Source organism: Vespula pensylvanica, chromosome 7 (assembly GCF_014466175.1).
Source record: "Vespula pensylvanica isolate Volc-1 chromosome 7, ASM1446617v1, whole genome shotgun sequence".
Taxonomy (NCBI): domain Eukaryota; kingdom Metazoa; phylum Arthropoda; class Insecta; order Hymenoptera; family Vespidae; genus Vespula; species Vespula pensylvanica.
In genome coordinates, this window is record NC_057691.1 from 5,569,510 (window position 1) to 5,584,225 (window position 14,716).

Consider the following 14,716-nt stretch of genomic DNA (forward strand, 5'->3'; position numbering starts at 1 on the left):
TCAAATGCCGCCTAGTTCTCAGAACATAATGTCTAATGCTGCTCCTCAAATGCCACCTAGTTCACAAAATTTCATGTCTAATTCTGGGGCTGAAATGCAACCCAGATCACAGAGCATGATGTCTAATGCTACTCCTCAGATGCCACCTACTTCGCAAAGTCTTATGTCTAATTCTGGGGTTGAAATGCCACCTAGATCACAGAGCATGATGTCTAATACTATGGCCCAAATGCCACCAACTTCGCAAAACCTTATGTCTAATTCTGGGGCTGAAATACAACCTAGATCACAAAGCATGATGCCTAATGTTGCAGGTCAAATGCCACCCAGATCGCAAAATATATCTAATACTTCGGCTCATATGCCACCTAGCTCGCAAAATATGATGTCTAACCCTTTAAATCGAATGCCACTTAGCTCGCAAACTATGTCTAATACACCGGCTCAAATGCCATCTAGCTCACAGAATATGTCCAACACTATGACTCAAATGCCACCTAGCTCTCAAAACAAAATCTCGGAACAAGCTTTCATTACAAACCCACCTGTGTATGAACAAAGTGGACAAAGTCATGTACCTCCTTTATCTGATTATCCTTTACCTCAACCGGGACGACAATATCCTTCTGCTCCTCCAATGTCTGGACAAACTATGACAAATCCTGGTCTTAATCGTGCAATGCCTCCACCTATGACAAATTATCAACAAGGAGGTTATCCTCAACCAGGATACCACAATCAGACGGTAAAAATTTATTGCGATAGACTGCTAATATACCGTTCATAAACTTTTATTATATACTTTACGAGTTATTTTTTGTCAGGATATGTATGTAAATCAAAGAAGTCCTTATCCAAGTGGTCCAATGAGTTCTACAGAAAGTTATCAGCCAGGTATGCAACCTCAACAAGCCAGACGCCTGGATCCTGAACAAATGCCCAGTCCAGTAAGATATTATCAACATAATTCTATACGTTCCAAGGGGATATAATTTTAATAAATATTTAATTTTATAGATACAAGTTATACAAGATGATCAACGTACAAAAGGTGGTGTGTTTGTTACGAATCAAATAGGATTAGTTCCACCATTAGTAACTACCAAGTTTGTAACACAAGATCAAGGAAATGCATCCCCTAGATATATTAGATCTACAATGTATACTGTTCCTACTACAGCAGATATTATAAAACAAGTAAGTATAATGCGATACAAAAATATTTAAATGTATCAATTGCAGTATTATTAAAAATAAATTTAATTTTGTAGACTAGGGTTCCTTTTGCTTTAATACTAAGTCCAATGGCACGTGTTGAAGAAGGAGAATACGAACCACCAGTTGTTGATATGGGAGAAATTGGTCCAGTCCGTTGTATACGTTGTAAAGCGTATATGAGTCCATTTATGCAGTTTATTGACGCTGGACGTAGATTTCAATGCATGTTTTGTAAAGCTACGACGGAAGGTAATGCACATTAATAAAACGATCAGAGATCATTCGATTATGTTAATAAATCTAATAAATATTATTTCTCGAATATAGTTCCAGCAGAATATTTTCAACATTTGGATCATAGAGGTCAACGTATGGATCGTTATGAAAGACCAGAATTAATGTTGGGAACGTACGAATATATTGCTACAAAAGAATATTGCAGAGTAAGGAAAAAATAGAATCTGAGACATTTTTATTTTATATTATTTTTATGTTATTAATAATTATTCTATTTTTCTTTTTCTTTTTTTTTTTTTTTTTTTTTTTGATTTTTTATATAGAACAATATTTTTCCAAAACCACCAGCAATGATATTTGTTATCGATGTTTCATACAACACGATCAAATCTGGTTTAGTAAATTTATTATGTGCGGAGATGAAATCCATAATAAAACATTTACCAGTTGATGTTGATCAAACGAAGTCGAATATGAAAGTAGGTTTCGTAACGTACAACAACACAGTACACTTTTACAATGTTAATCCTTGTCTTACTCAACCACAAATGATGGTTGTGGGTGATGTACAAGATGTATTTATGCCTCTACTCGACGGATTCTTATGTGACATCGAAGAAAGCGAGACAGTTATCGATAGTTTGATGGCACAGATACCAGCTATGTTTGCAGATACACGTGAAACAGAAACTATTTTGGCTCCTGCCATACGAGCTGGACTTGAAGCATTAAAGGTATATATTAATATTTTTTATTTGTATTTATTTATTTATTTTTTATTTATTAAAATAAAGTATCCTTTTGAATTCAATTCTATACTTTATCACAGGCTTCAGAATGCGCAGGAAAGTTAATAGTATTTCATTCGTCTTTACCTATTGCCGAAGCTCCAGGCAAATTGAAAAATCGTGACGATCGCAAGTTACTTGGTACTGATAAAGAAAAATCAGTATTAGGTGTGTATGTGTATATATATATATATATATATATATATATATATATAAATTCTCGTAAATAATGTTATAATAAAATATCAATGACTTTTTTTCTTTGTTTGTTTCGCAGCTCCGCAAAATAACGTTTATAACAATTTAGGACAAGAATGTGTCGATGTTGGATGTAGCGTCGATCTTTTCGTTTTTAATAATTCGTACGTGGATATTGCAACTATAAGTCAAATATGTCGGCTTACTGGAGGTGAAGTTTATAAATATACATACTTTCAAGTAAGTTCCAGTTTATACAAAAAATCCAATTACAAATAACATTGCAAATAGCACTCACTTATGAATTAGGCTGATGTTGATGGTGACAGATTGGTATCCGATGTTATTACTAATGTCAGTAGACCAATTGCTTTCGATGCACGTATGCGTTTACGTACCTCTACGGGTGTTAGAGCAACAGATTTCTATGGACATTTCTTTATGTCAAATACCACCGAAATGGAGTTGGCTAGTATAGATTGTAATAAGGTAAGGATAGAAATAAATTTATATATAAGTCTATAATAAGTTATGAATGTGGATAATATTTTAAGAGTTTATTTCATTGAAATGTTTAGGCTGTTGCTGTTGAGATTAAACACGACGATAAATTGACGGAAGATGAAGGTGTATATATACAAGCTGCTTTATTATATACTTCTTGCGGAGGTGTTAGGCGATTACGTATTTTAAATCTCAGTTTGAAGACTTCTTCGCAAATGGCCGAGTTATATCGTACTTGCGATTTAGATGCTATTGTTAATTATTTCTCCAAAGAAAGTAAGTGTCAATGTTAATTTTAACTCGTAATTTTTTTGATATACACACACACACTTTTTTTTATATATGCTTTTTTATATATATTTTTTTTATATACAATTTTATTTATATATATTATATATATATATATATATAAATAAAAAGAGAGGAACTTTCTACCGTGATTACTAATATTTCGTTCGGTATGCATTTTTGTAGGTGTGTTTAAAGTAATTGAATCAACGCCAAGAGCCGTCAAAGATAACTTAATCGCAAGATGTGCGAACATGCTTGCGGCGTATAGGAAAAATTGTGCTTCTGCGTCCAACGCCGGTCAATTGATATTACCGGAATGTATGAAGTTACTTCCATTATATGTTAATTGCATATTGAAAAGCGATGCAGTTACTGGTGGTAAGTTTATTTAAATTTTTTGATATATAATAAATGATTTGTAAAAAATAAAATCAATAAAATGTAAAAAAACATTTCCTTTAATTTTAGGCTCGGATATGACAATAGATGATAGATCATTTGTTATGCAAGCGGTTGCTACAATGCCTATTTCGATATCCGTTGTTTACATGTATCCTAGATTACTTCCTCTGCATGATGTTGATCCAGATAGCACAGATTTACCTCAGATGTTACGTTGTTCTATCGACAAATTTACGGAGGATGGAGCTTATTTACTTGGTATGTATAATAAACAAATTTTTAATAAAAAATTACAAATTAATAAAAAATTTCTATACGTGCTACTTGTCAAAGTAATATGTATATTACAATATCTTTTATGTAATTAAATTTTTTCTTTTTTCTTTTTCTTTTTTTTTTTTTTCTTTTCAGAAAACAGTGTGCATATGTTCTTGTGGTTAGGTGTAGCACTTTCTCCGCAATGGGTAAAAGCAGTCTTCGATGTACCTTCGGTAATTAAGATCGATACTGATCGCAATACACTGCCAGTATTGGATAATTCATTAAATAAAAGAATAAGAGAAATTATTGATCAAATACGAATCGAGAGACACCGTTGCATGAGGGTGAGTTAACACATTAAATATATTTTCATAAAATCTGGATGATAAATCTGGATGAAATATCTTTTTGTTCTTTTTTTTTTTTTTTCACTTACGATTTAATTGTTATAGTTAACGATAGTAAGACAGAGGGAAAAGTTGGAGATGGTGTTACGTCATTTCTTAATAGAGGACAGAGGAAACGATGGTAGTCCAAGTTACGTTGATTTCCTTTGCCATATGCACAAAGAAATACGAGAGATTCTTAAACCATAAATTGATTTGAAAAAATGGATTGTATATGTTTTATTTGAAAACTTATATAGTTCCGCGTCCAGCTGTGATTCTTGTCATAATATATTTTTTGTGCCAAGGATCGGTCACGAAATAACCATGGGATTTGATGAAGAATTTAGTGAGAAACGTGGTATTCTATGGGTGCAATCGTGTGTGTTATAAAGAAAGAAAGAAAAAAAAAGTGCAAAGTGAAAAATTCATCATATTATATATATATATATATATATATATATATATATATATATATTTATATATATACATATACCTATAATACATATTGGGAAGAGAGCAGATGGACTTATATATATAAATATTAAAAAAAAAAAAAAACAAAAAAACAAAAAGAAAAAAAAAAGAAGAAGCAAACAAACAAACAAACAAACATAACTAATCATTCCGCATCAAAAGCCAGATATTTGCGTGACGTAAAAGAGGGGCACAGACACGCTCATATTCACACAGTGATTTATACATGAGAGTAACTGTAAACCTAAAACTTGTATTATTATCGCGATATTAATCTTTTATTTTATCTAGCTCATTATTATATATCGTTATTAATACACTAAATTAAATATTAAAATGTATTAAATCATTATAAATTTATATTGAAATCACAATATTGATTTTTGTGCTCTTAATTAAATAATGACGTGTATGAGAAACACGTTCGTTAAGAGGTAAGAGATTGATTTTAATACGAAATTGATATTTTTTAGAAATGAAAGAAAATTCATCTTTTTTCATCTTTGCAGTTGTTTGTAAAGATGTTAATACAAAAATAAGTTAACACAAAAATAACGAAATAGATCCTTGTCCAATGCAATAATTAAAATGTAATTATTAATCTCTCCTTTCCCATTTGACACACATTTTAAATATTCATGTATCTATAATTTAAGGGTATTAAATTTATCGGTAGTATTTCTGTTTTCGTTTTCTTTTTTGTTTTTATTTATTTTGTTTTATTTTTTTTTTTTAATAAATATTTTCAAGCTAAATAATTGTATAACAATCTTTTTAATTGACGTAAGAGTGTACATACTTGTTAGAAAAATTTAATACTAAATGCCAACAGAAAGGTCAACCAGAATATTCGCACGATCGAGTGGCGCTCCCGTGATTGGTGAAACTACAGCAATGCATTCCAATATACTAAAGTCGCTCAGTCGCTTTAGTTACTCTCAACGAATCAGATCGTATTATCGTGAAATGTGATAATATTTGTATCATTATAAACGTTTACGTATATAGGACATTTCTTTGCATTTATATATATATATATATATATATATATATATATATATATTTAGAAAAAAATTAGAGAACTTTTTATATTTATAGTGAAAGTATTAGAAATTATAACGAATAATTAAAAGTGAATATCGATTTACCGATAGCATTGTTTTCTTAATATATAAAGTATCTGAGAATTGGTAAGTTACTTTTTATTATAAAATTTTTTTTTTAATTGAATATTGCACTTATGAAAATTATATAGATATTGATATACATGTACCTTACATTAATTTTCGTAGAAGAACCTTTCGTAGGAGATTGTAAAAAAATATTATTATTTTATTTATTCGAAAATAATTTTGACGATAGCATGACCTTATCGTATTTTTAAATTAATTTCATATAGCAAATATTTATTATCTTTTCAAATCAGTCGTATATTTAATAATCGTCTTATATGATAAATCATAATCTCTAATACGATAAAGATGTGGCCAGATTTAATAAAACAATAGATGCGTTAAAATTCAATGAGACTTTACAAATCATTGTCAATTCATTTATCTAATTATATGTGATCAAGCGAGAAGAATAGTACGACTTAATTAAGATGCATCATAAAAATATGCATCTTTTAAGCCGATTTGTAAATCTGGGTTACGAGTACTTTCACGTTTATACGGTTTGTCTGCATCGGAATGTACGTTTTCTACTTACTCAGGAAAAGCCGGAATAACTTGAAACAGTTAAGAAGATTAACATGTTGATATAGTTTGTCTAATTAAGAACGGATTCCGTAAAATGATCAAGGATCTATTGATACATATATTCTATTTATCGAGCATAATATCGTTTCATTGCATCTATTGATCGATGCGTTCATAAATATAGTAATGGTATAGTAAATAACAGTTTGTGATATTTTCTGTTTAGTTTCTGATTAATTATCGATCGACTATGATACAATTACATATATATACATACATACATATATATATATATATATATATATATATATATATATCGACGATACAATATCTAAAATCTTGATGATAAGACTGCTATATTCTGTTCCACTTTCTCTGTGCTGTTCAACAGAGATTCGTTATGTATATGTATATATGAACTTTTACGGAATTACGAAAGTACTTATTTTTATTTTTAGTTGAAATCTCGAGTAGAAAAAAAAAAAATGCTCGAAAAGCAGTGTTTTCACAGTGACTTAAAGTACGACGAAGCTTGTGTTAAATTAAGAAATGAAGATAAATCGAATGCATGGCTTTATGCGCTTTCATCCGATTGCGTTTCGGTAGGTTTTAATTAAATAATTTTTATTGATATTATTAACAATCAAACGAATCGATATTTCGAAATTATTTATTATAATTTTGTTCTTCTTATTTTTGTTTGTTTGAGTATTTTATTTCTTTTTTTTCTCTCTTATTAAATTCTCTTTCCTTTCTTTAGTGTCCGTACAGTCGAGTATCTTTGATTTCAACCGCGAATTATAGCGTGAAATTTAATACTGCCAGATCTATGAAATGGGCGGTACTGAACGTCGATGGTTCTAACGAATATATATCTGCTAAAAATATCAGGTATTAATATACGTGTTTCTACTTAAACTTAAAAATAATGCAAGGTATAATTTTTGTTGTCTCTTTTCTTTCTTTTTTAATTTTAGTACCGCGATTTGCAAACTTTCACCAAATTTAGGAGAATACGGCAGTTATGAATTATTAATTCGAAACGATAGTTGTTTCCTCAACACACTGATACGACCAACCAATTCTTACATCAGTGAGTTTTTTTCTTTTTTTCCATTGATCTATGTTGAAAAACTTTCAAAGTTGATTTTTATTTATATGAAAAGAAAAAAAAAAAAGAAGGGAAAATAATAAGAAGATTTCTCTTTACCGTAGCTCTCCTCATTGTTTTCGGTATAATAGTATGCTTTCTAATTGGAATATCATTGTCACGACAAATATGGCAATTGATTCAAGAAAAATGTTTGAAACATACTAACGATCAGATAGCTAACGATCCTACGAAGAAACGACGAGTGAAATCTATCGACACATTTAGAGGGTATTCATTAAGTTATTTAATTGGAGAGTTTCATTAAATTATTTCATTTGAAGTAAATTAATAGTGTTTATAATTTCGAATACCGTAGGATCAGCATTTTGTTTATGATCTTCGTTAATAGCGGTGCTGGAGGATATTATCTATTGGAGCATGCAACTTGGAACGGTTTATTAATAGGAGACTTGGTCTTTCCATGTTTCATGTGGATTATGGGAGTTTGTATTCCTATAGCCATGTCCTCGCAATTATCACGTGGCGTTTTGAAATTAGAAATGTTTTTTGGAATTCTTAAGGTAAATAAATCAGAACGTAGATAGAATTAATAATGAATTATAACATAATTATAATTTTTTTCGTTCCTTTTTCTTTTCTTTTTTTAACAGAGAAGCATCCTGTTATTTCTTATCGGTGTTGCATTAAACACTCTCGCTAGCATGCCGCAGCTGGAAAAAATACGAATATTCGGTGTGTTGCAAAGATTCGGTGTTGCTTATCTTGTTGTTGCTCTGATGTTTCTATTTCTAACACCGAGAAAACCTAAAAAAATTCAAGTGAGCAAATCGTAATATCGAACAAATCTATAATCATAAAATTGTACGAATAATATAATCTGTGCACCGTTGATGGATTTATTTCAGAGTCTAATGCATCAACGATTAAAGGATATATCCATTTTGTTACCACAATGGATCATCGTTCTATGCATCGTCGTTGTTCATTGCATATTAACGTTCAAACTTTCAGTACCAGGATGTCCCACGTATGTACGTATGATTTCGATAGATTTCTAATTATCATAGAAAATCAAATAAGTGACGTTATCACAGAGGTTATCTCGGTCCTGGTGGACGTCACGAAGATGGAAAATATTTTAATTGTACCGGTGGTGCTGCTGGATATATAGACGATTTGATCCTAACACCCAAACACGTGTTTCAAAACCTGTTGATAATCTCGGTTTACGGATCTAAACCCTTCGATCCTGAGGGTATTTTAGGTAAATAAAGGATAGAAAAAGAAATGAAAAAGTTTGCTCGAAAATATCCTTTTTTATTATTTTAGGTTGCCTGACAACAATATTCCAAGTATTTCTTGGAGTCCAAGCAGGAGAGATTTTATTGTGCTATAAGGATTGGAAGGATAGGGTCGTAAGGTGGCTCCTATGGGCGGTATTTTTAGCTATCGTAGGATTTCTTGCTCACGTTTACGTCATACCCGTAAATAAAAATTTATGGTCGTTATCTTTTGCATTGGTAACGACTGCCTTTGCTCTTGGTCTTTTATCAGCTTGTTACTTACTAGTGGATGTTGCAAGAATATGGAGAGGTGGACCATTTCGAATACCTGGTAGGTAATTAAAGTAATTGAAAAAATTCGCATCATTTCTTTTCTTTTTCTTTTTTTTTTTTTTCCATATAATATCTCTAATCTTTTGATCAATTTTAGGAATGAACGCTCTTCTTATATACATCGGTCATCATTTATGCTATCAAATCTTTCCATTTCATTGGCGTATCGGTAATATGCAAGGTCGTACTTTGGTATTGGTAGAAGCTATTTGGGGTGTTGTCCTATGGACCATCATAGCTTATATTATGCATCGTAAACGAATGTATATTACTTTGTGATCTAACGTGACTTTCTCAGATAGTTATTTGGATTTGGGATATAAAGTACGATCGGTCTTTTCGGCTTGATAAATAATTTATTTTACACGACTTACATTAAGTAACATAATGACAGTGTGTGAGGTAATCGTATTACCAACGTATACTTTTTATACGAATTTGTATTAAGTACATTCTTTCTTTTATTGTATTTTTGTAAATTTTTTTTTGTATTTTTTCTTTTTTTAATTATTATTATTATTATTATTAATATTATTATTATTATTAATATTATTATTATTATTATTATTATTATCATTATCATCATCATCATCGTCATCATCATCATCATCATCATCATCATCATCATCATCATCATCATCATCATCATTATTATTATTATTTTTCTTTTGTTATCAATCGCAAGAAACGATTAAATCATCGTTGAATTTTTCGGCACATTAAATAACGCGATAAGTTTTCGATATCATTAGTAATATGACTAAAAATGTAGCTCTTCTCTTAGAGTCGTTTTTTTTATTCGACACACCATAGAATGATTTGACAACGAATCTACTAGGCGGAGAGATATGAAAGGAAAAATGGAACATGGGTTATGCTGAGGCTTCTTTGCAAAAAAAAAAAAAAAAGAAAAAACGCCGCCATCGATATCGATATTTACGATATAGACGATTATATTAATATGTAAAGAAGATAAAAAAAAGAAGATAGAAGAAAAGAAAGGAAAGGAAAAGAGACAAAATAAAACACACTAATAACTCAACAGCTTTCCTAAGTATCATAACACCGATATCTGCATTCAGTAATCGGTAGCATCGGGTCCTGCAAAATGAAAGACAAATATTAATATCGGAATACGTAAAAAAGAAAAAAAAAAAAAAGAAAAATGATCGATTGAATTATTTTTTATTCAATAAATATTTCCTTCATAAAATGCTAATACATTAAATATCTCAAAACTAGCAAAATCGAACAACGTGCAATGATAATAATGTTCTATTCATATCATTTATTATTTTTAGATTCTTAAAAAAAAGAATATATATATATATATTAATTAATTAATTAATTAATTAAGTAATTAATTTTTTTAACAGATATGCCTCGATAAGATATAATTCATAGCTATGTTCTCCTTTGTATTTTTCTTTTTTGTTCTCTCTTTACTTTCAAACAATTTTACCGAACATTTTTTAAACGATTCGCCAGGAAGCATCCTCTTGGTCCTCGATCACAAAATTCATTTACGTTAGACGAATAATGACACGAATGTAATAGCGCTTTCTACGAATGGAACTGGTGTGATCGTTAGTAAAATTTACTCGCTTAGTAAACAATATATTCATGCAATACATATATATATAAATAAATACTACCCCGTTGTCATCGTAATTCGAAAAAAAAAAGAAAATAATCGAAGCTGCTAGAGAATATAAAAATTCTTATTTGCGTTAGAACGGTTATGCGAGTGCATGCATGTGTCACCCAAAATATCCCGCAAACTAGTTATGGAAATGACACTCTGCTTGGGAACCCGTTTGTTCAAGTTAGATTTTATATTTTCAACGATCTTTATATACAGATATGTATATATATATATATATATATATATACATATATTTTTAGTTTATATTACCAAAAATTATATAGACCGTAACGATTGACCGATTAGAAACTAACGGTGAAATAAAAATAATTGTATTAACGGTTCGTCATTATCTATTTTTCTATTCTGAAACGAGACACAGGATTAGGCGATGCGAGGATATATTTTTCGTCGACGATAATCGGACACGTTTTATCGATAGATAAATTTAATAAAAACGAAAAATGTATCATTTTTACTAACGTGTTCTCGCGTAATTCGTGGAGCACAAAAAAGAAAAAATACAAAAAACAGGCTAGTAAAGGTGAAAGATAAAGAGACAGAGAAAGAGAGAGAAATATAGAGAAAGGAATAAGAGATAGACAGAGAGTTAGAAAATGGAAAGAAAAAGAAAAAGAAAGAGAGAGAGAGAGAGAGAGAGAGAGAGAGAGAGAGAGAGAGAGAGAGAAAGATAGGAATAGAGAAAGGAACAAGAGATAGAAAAAGAAAAACAGAGATAGATATAGAGTTAGGAAATGGAAAGAAAAAGAAAGAAGGAAAGAGAGAGAGAGAGAAAGAAAGAGAAAGACGAGTATACGACAAACTATATGTACCGATAGAAAAAAAATCACATAGCCTGTAGCTCCCCGGGCATTAGTCGCCCAGTCGTTGCGAATTTCGAGAAAAGTTGCGCGAAGCTCGTTCCGTGGACCGGTTGCTCGCGGCCAAACACGGCCTCACTCTGCCCCGGGCCATCAGCAATGGTCGTTTTCGACGTAGGATAGGGGAAGGGTCGTTGGTGAAGATCTAACAATCGATGATGGGCCGCTCGATCCGTTCGTCTTGCATCCTTGTAAAGTCTGGGGAACGCTTTTGGTGCTTTTGATGCGTGGACAGAGAACGTTGACCTTGTACGTCCAATAAGGAATCTTGCTTTCGAGTATTTTGAATGCGATAGATGGTAAAACATCGTGATTTTGATCGTGATCGTTGGTATTATTATTCGCTTTTGGACTTTTCCATGCTTTATAATACGGATCCTCTTTGGAAATATTTCTATCTGGACGTTGCTGTTGGAGTCCAAGCTGCCGATTGGAGTCCAATTCGGATTCATTTAATTTCCTCCATGATTGTTCGCATATCGGTGAATATTCGGGCGAAGTAAGTCCGCTAGAATAGTTTGAACAATAATTCTCGTCGTAACTGAACGCGTGTGTCTTCAATGGTAGACTAAGATATTCTCTCTTCAACGGAGAACCTAATTCTCCATCGGCAACTTCCGTTGTATCTTCAGCCAAGATGGAGTCGTCGTTGAGTAGCCTGAAAAGACGCGAATGCGTTTGAGTTCTTTGATATTTTCTCAAATTCTTCGTTGACGTACACTCGGAATCTGTATCCACTTCGGATATCATTCGGCTCATGTCCGATGTTACACCGCTATCTTCGTCGTCTGTCTCTTCTCGAGAATTTTGAACGCTCAACAAATGTTTCGTTTCCTTGTTGTTACGTTCGACTTCCAATTCGACGTAGCTTTCATCGTCCTGTTGATTGGATTCCTTACTTGAATTTCCTTCCGCATCGTCGTTGGGATCTTCGCTTTTTGTTTTTGTTAAATTTCTCGAATTTTCTTTATCCTCGTCACATATACACTCGGACACTACAATTTCCGGTTCTATTATTTTATCGTCGGTATTAATCAGATCGTTTTTATCAATCGACACGGGACTAGATCGATCCTGATTATTTTTCACGATTTTCTCTCTTTGCCTTTCACCATCGAGCTTCCTCTTCTCCTTTCTAACGTGACTAGTAACGTCGACTTTCTTCGACCTAACCGTAAATTCCGTTTCGACGGATTCATCGCAATTCACTCTGTTTACTTTAGTAGGTACTTTTCTTAAGGTAAAATTAACGTGTGCCGTGTCGTCCGTTTTCTTACTCGTTAAAAGATTTTTATTATCCTCCGTAGATTTCATCTTTGTTCCTGGTCTCTTCAATGTAAAATCTACCGTAGTTTCTTCCTCCATTAATCGATGATTTTGCTCCTGATTCGAGGCTCGAGATTTTTCGGATTTTATTTTACTGTCACCTACTATAACCGTGGTGACGTCTTCGTTGTTTTCAGATACGGAAAATTTGAATCTCAAAGGTAGACTAACACTGACAGTAGTATCCGCTTCGTCGGGTGGATCGTCCGTAGCTTCGCAAGGTATCTCGTTGTTCCACTTTTCGTTATCCCTATTTCTCCTTGGACAGGGTATCTCGATTTCGACGTGTTCGGTATCTTCGTAAATAACGCTCAATCTATGAGCTGGTATTACTGGATCGCTTTTCAACGATTCTAAACGATACTCTTCATGCTCCTCCTCTTCTTCGTCATCTTCATTTTGTGAATCACAGCTTGAAATGGTGTTCTCCGAACGGTGCCCGTTTACAATCTCTTGAAGTTCTTTATCGTCGATCTTATCCCGTTGATCGTTCCCCTCGGATTTCCCATGTGGATTTAAACCAGTCGAGTAAGCTAAATAAGAATCCGAATCGCTTTCAGATATCGTGTCGTTCGTAGTAGTGTCGTTGTTCCTACTCTTGGTCAACTTGCTAGAAGAGGCAGAAGAAGATGAAGAAGAGGAAGAAGAAGAAGAAGAGCTCTCCGAATCCGATTCGCTCGAGTCGCTGCTGTCGACGTACGTGTAATTTGGTACGGTAATCTTCGTTTTGTCGAAGTGTCCAGGGACTCCCTTTGGTATGCTTCGTTCTTCTTCCTCCTCGACGATGTTCAAAGTCGTAGTAAGACGATCGTTAGCCTTCTCGTTAACTGTTACCTTTGAAACGTCGTTCATTTCTCTCCAATGATCTTCGCTAAATACATTTGTTTTATCGTCCAACGTTGAAATTGAATTCTCTTCGTTTATCGAATTCGAATTGGCTTCCATACAGGTTGTTTCTTTGACGTTAACCTGCCGAATCGGAGGTTGGCAATGTGCCGCGTATTGCGGATAAATATTATTTTCTACTTCGAAATTATCGCACGGCATGTAATTCTGGTTGTAGAGCGGATAGAAAACGTAAGCGTTTCCATCTTCGTAACGACGATAAACGTACGGATCGAAAGGTAACTTCATCGGGTTTGGATCGTTGGGATTAGGAAGTGTTGGGTATTGTACTGGATGATAATAACCCCACCAAACGTCGGGATTCCAATAAGGAGGAGGAGGAGGAGGAGGAGCTGGTGCTGGACAACCAGGGATAAATACACCGTGCTGATTGCCCGGCACGTTATTCTCGATTTGGCAGGTGTAATCTGCTTGACGATTTTCTTGCGTGGCTACAACAAACAGCACATTGCATTCAGACAAAAAAAATCAACCTTTTTCCTCGCGACTTGTTTTTTTTTTCTTTTCTTTTTTCTTTTTTTTTCCTCTTTTTTATCTTTTCCTATTTTGTCACTTTCATTTCGTCGGTCGTTCGAGACGATGCTTTTTTTACGTGTTATTATTTCCTTTTTCTTTTTTTGTTTGTTTGTTCTTTTTTTTTTTTTTTTGTTAATTTCTCTTTTCTTTTTTATTCGTCGAAGGAGAACACACGCCGAACATTCGTAAACGTCTTTCTTTTTTTTACAGCCACAATTTTTTAAGTGTACACGATTTATGGTTTTTTTTT

The 14,716-nt window shown here is 32.6% G+C and overlaps 3 protein-coding genes across 7 annotated transcripts in view; 2 read left to right on the forward strand and 1 right to left on the reverse strand.

The window, feature by feature from the left end:
* Positions 1–5,262, forward strand: part of LOC122630618 (protein transport protein Sec24C) — an 8,677-nt gene extending 3,415 nt beyond the window's left edge. For all 4 annotated transcript variants that reach the window (XM_043815298.1, XM_043815296.1, XM_043815295.1 and 1 more), the window contains 14 exons: positions 5–745; positions 825–947; positions 1,018–1,197; positions 1,272–1,467; positions 1,546–1,661; positions 1,779–2,189; positions 2,285–2,411; positions 2,521–2,681; positions 2,751–2,930; positions 3,020–3,221; positions 3,420–3,614; positions 3,705–3,896; positions 4,050–4,243; positions 4,352–5,262. In XM_043815298.1, coding sequence (XP_043671233.1) covers positions 5–745; positions 825–947; positions 1,018–1,197; positions 1,272–1,467; positions 1,546–1,661; positions 1,779–2,189; positions 2,285–2,411; positions 2,521–2,681; positions 2,751–2,930; positions 3,020–3,221; positions 3,420–3,614; positions 3,705–3,896; positions 4,050–4,243; positions 4,352–4,495 — 3,162 coding nt within the window. In that variant the 3' untranslated portion in view covers positions 4,496–5,262. The remainder of the gene's footprint in view (positions 1–4; positions 746–824; positions 948–1,017; positions 1,198–1,271; positions 1,468–1,545; positions 1,662–1,778; positions 2,190–2,284; positions 2,412–2,520; positions 2,682–2,750; positions 2,931–3,019; positions 3,222–3,419; positions 3,615–3,704; positions 3,897–4,049; positions 4,244–4,351) is intronic.
* Positions 5,263–6,789: 1,527 nt separating this feature from the next.
* LOC122630625 (heparan-alpha-glucosaminide N-acetyltransferase) lies at positions 6,790–9,742 on the forward strand. Its single transcript, XM_043815340.1, has 10 exons — positions 6,790–7,064; positions 7,223–7,353; positions 7,440–7,555; positions 7,678–7,843; positions 7,932–8,136; positions 8,227–8,394; positions 8,482–8,603; positions 8,671–8,840; positions 8,906–9,190; positions 9,290–9,742. The coding sequence occupies exons 1-10, from the start codon at positions 6,948–6,950 to the stop codon at positions 9,469–9,471; spliced, it is 1,662 nt and encodes a 553-aa protein (XP_043671275.1). The 5' UTR covers positions 6,790–6,947; the 3' UTR covers positions 9,472–9,742.
* Positions 9,743–9,858: 116 nt separating this feature from the next.
* LOC122630617 (putative mediator of RNA polymerase II transcription subunit 26) overlaps positions 9,859–14,716 on the reverse strand; it is a 17,863-nt gene continuing 13,005 nt past the window's right edge. For both annotated transcript variants that reach the window (XM_043815293.1, XM_043815294.1), the window contains 2 exons: positions 11,671–14,381; positions 9,859–10,293 (listed from right to left, as the gene is read on the reverse strand). In XM_043815293.1, coding sequence (XP_043671228.1) covers positions 11,812–14,381 — 2,570 coding nt within the window. In that variant the 3' untranslated portion in view covers positions 9,859–10,293; positions 11,671–11,811. The remainder of the gene's footprint in view (positions 10,294–11,670; positions 14,382–14,716) is intronic.

Bases quoted from the DNA above. Each gene is read 5' to 3' on its own strand.
- LOC122630625 (XM_043815340.1), top strand. From the start codon at position 6,948: ATGCTCGAAAAGCAGTGTTTTCACAGTGACTTAAAGTACGACGAAGCT. The intron at 8,137-8,226 runs GTAAATAAATCA...TTTTTTTAACAG, and splicing joins TGTTTTTTGGAATTCTTAAG to AGAAGCATCCTGTTATTTCT. The intron at 8,841-8,905 runs GTAAATAAAGGA...TTATTATTTTAG, and splicing joins CGATCCTGAGGGTATTTTAG to GTTGCCTGACAACAATATTC.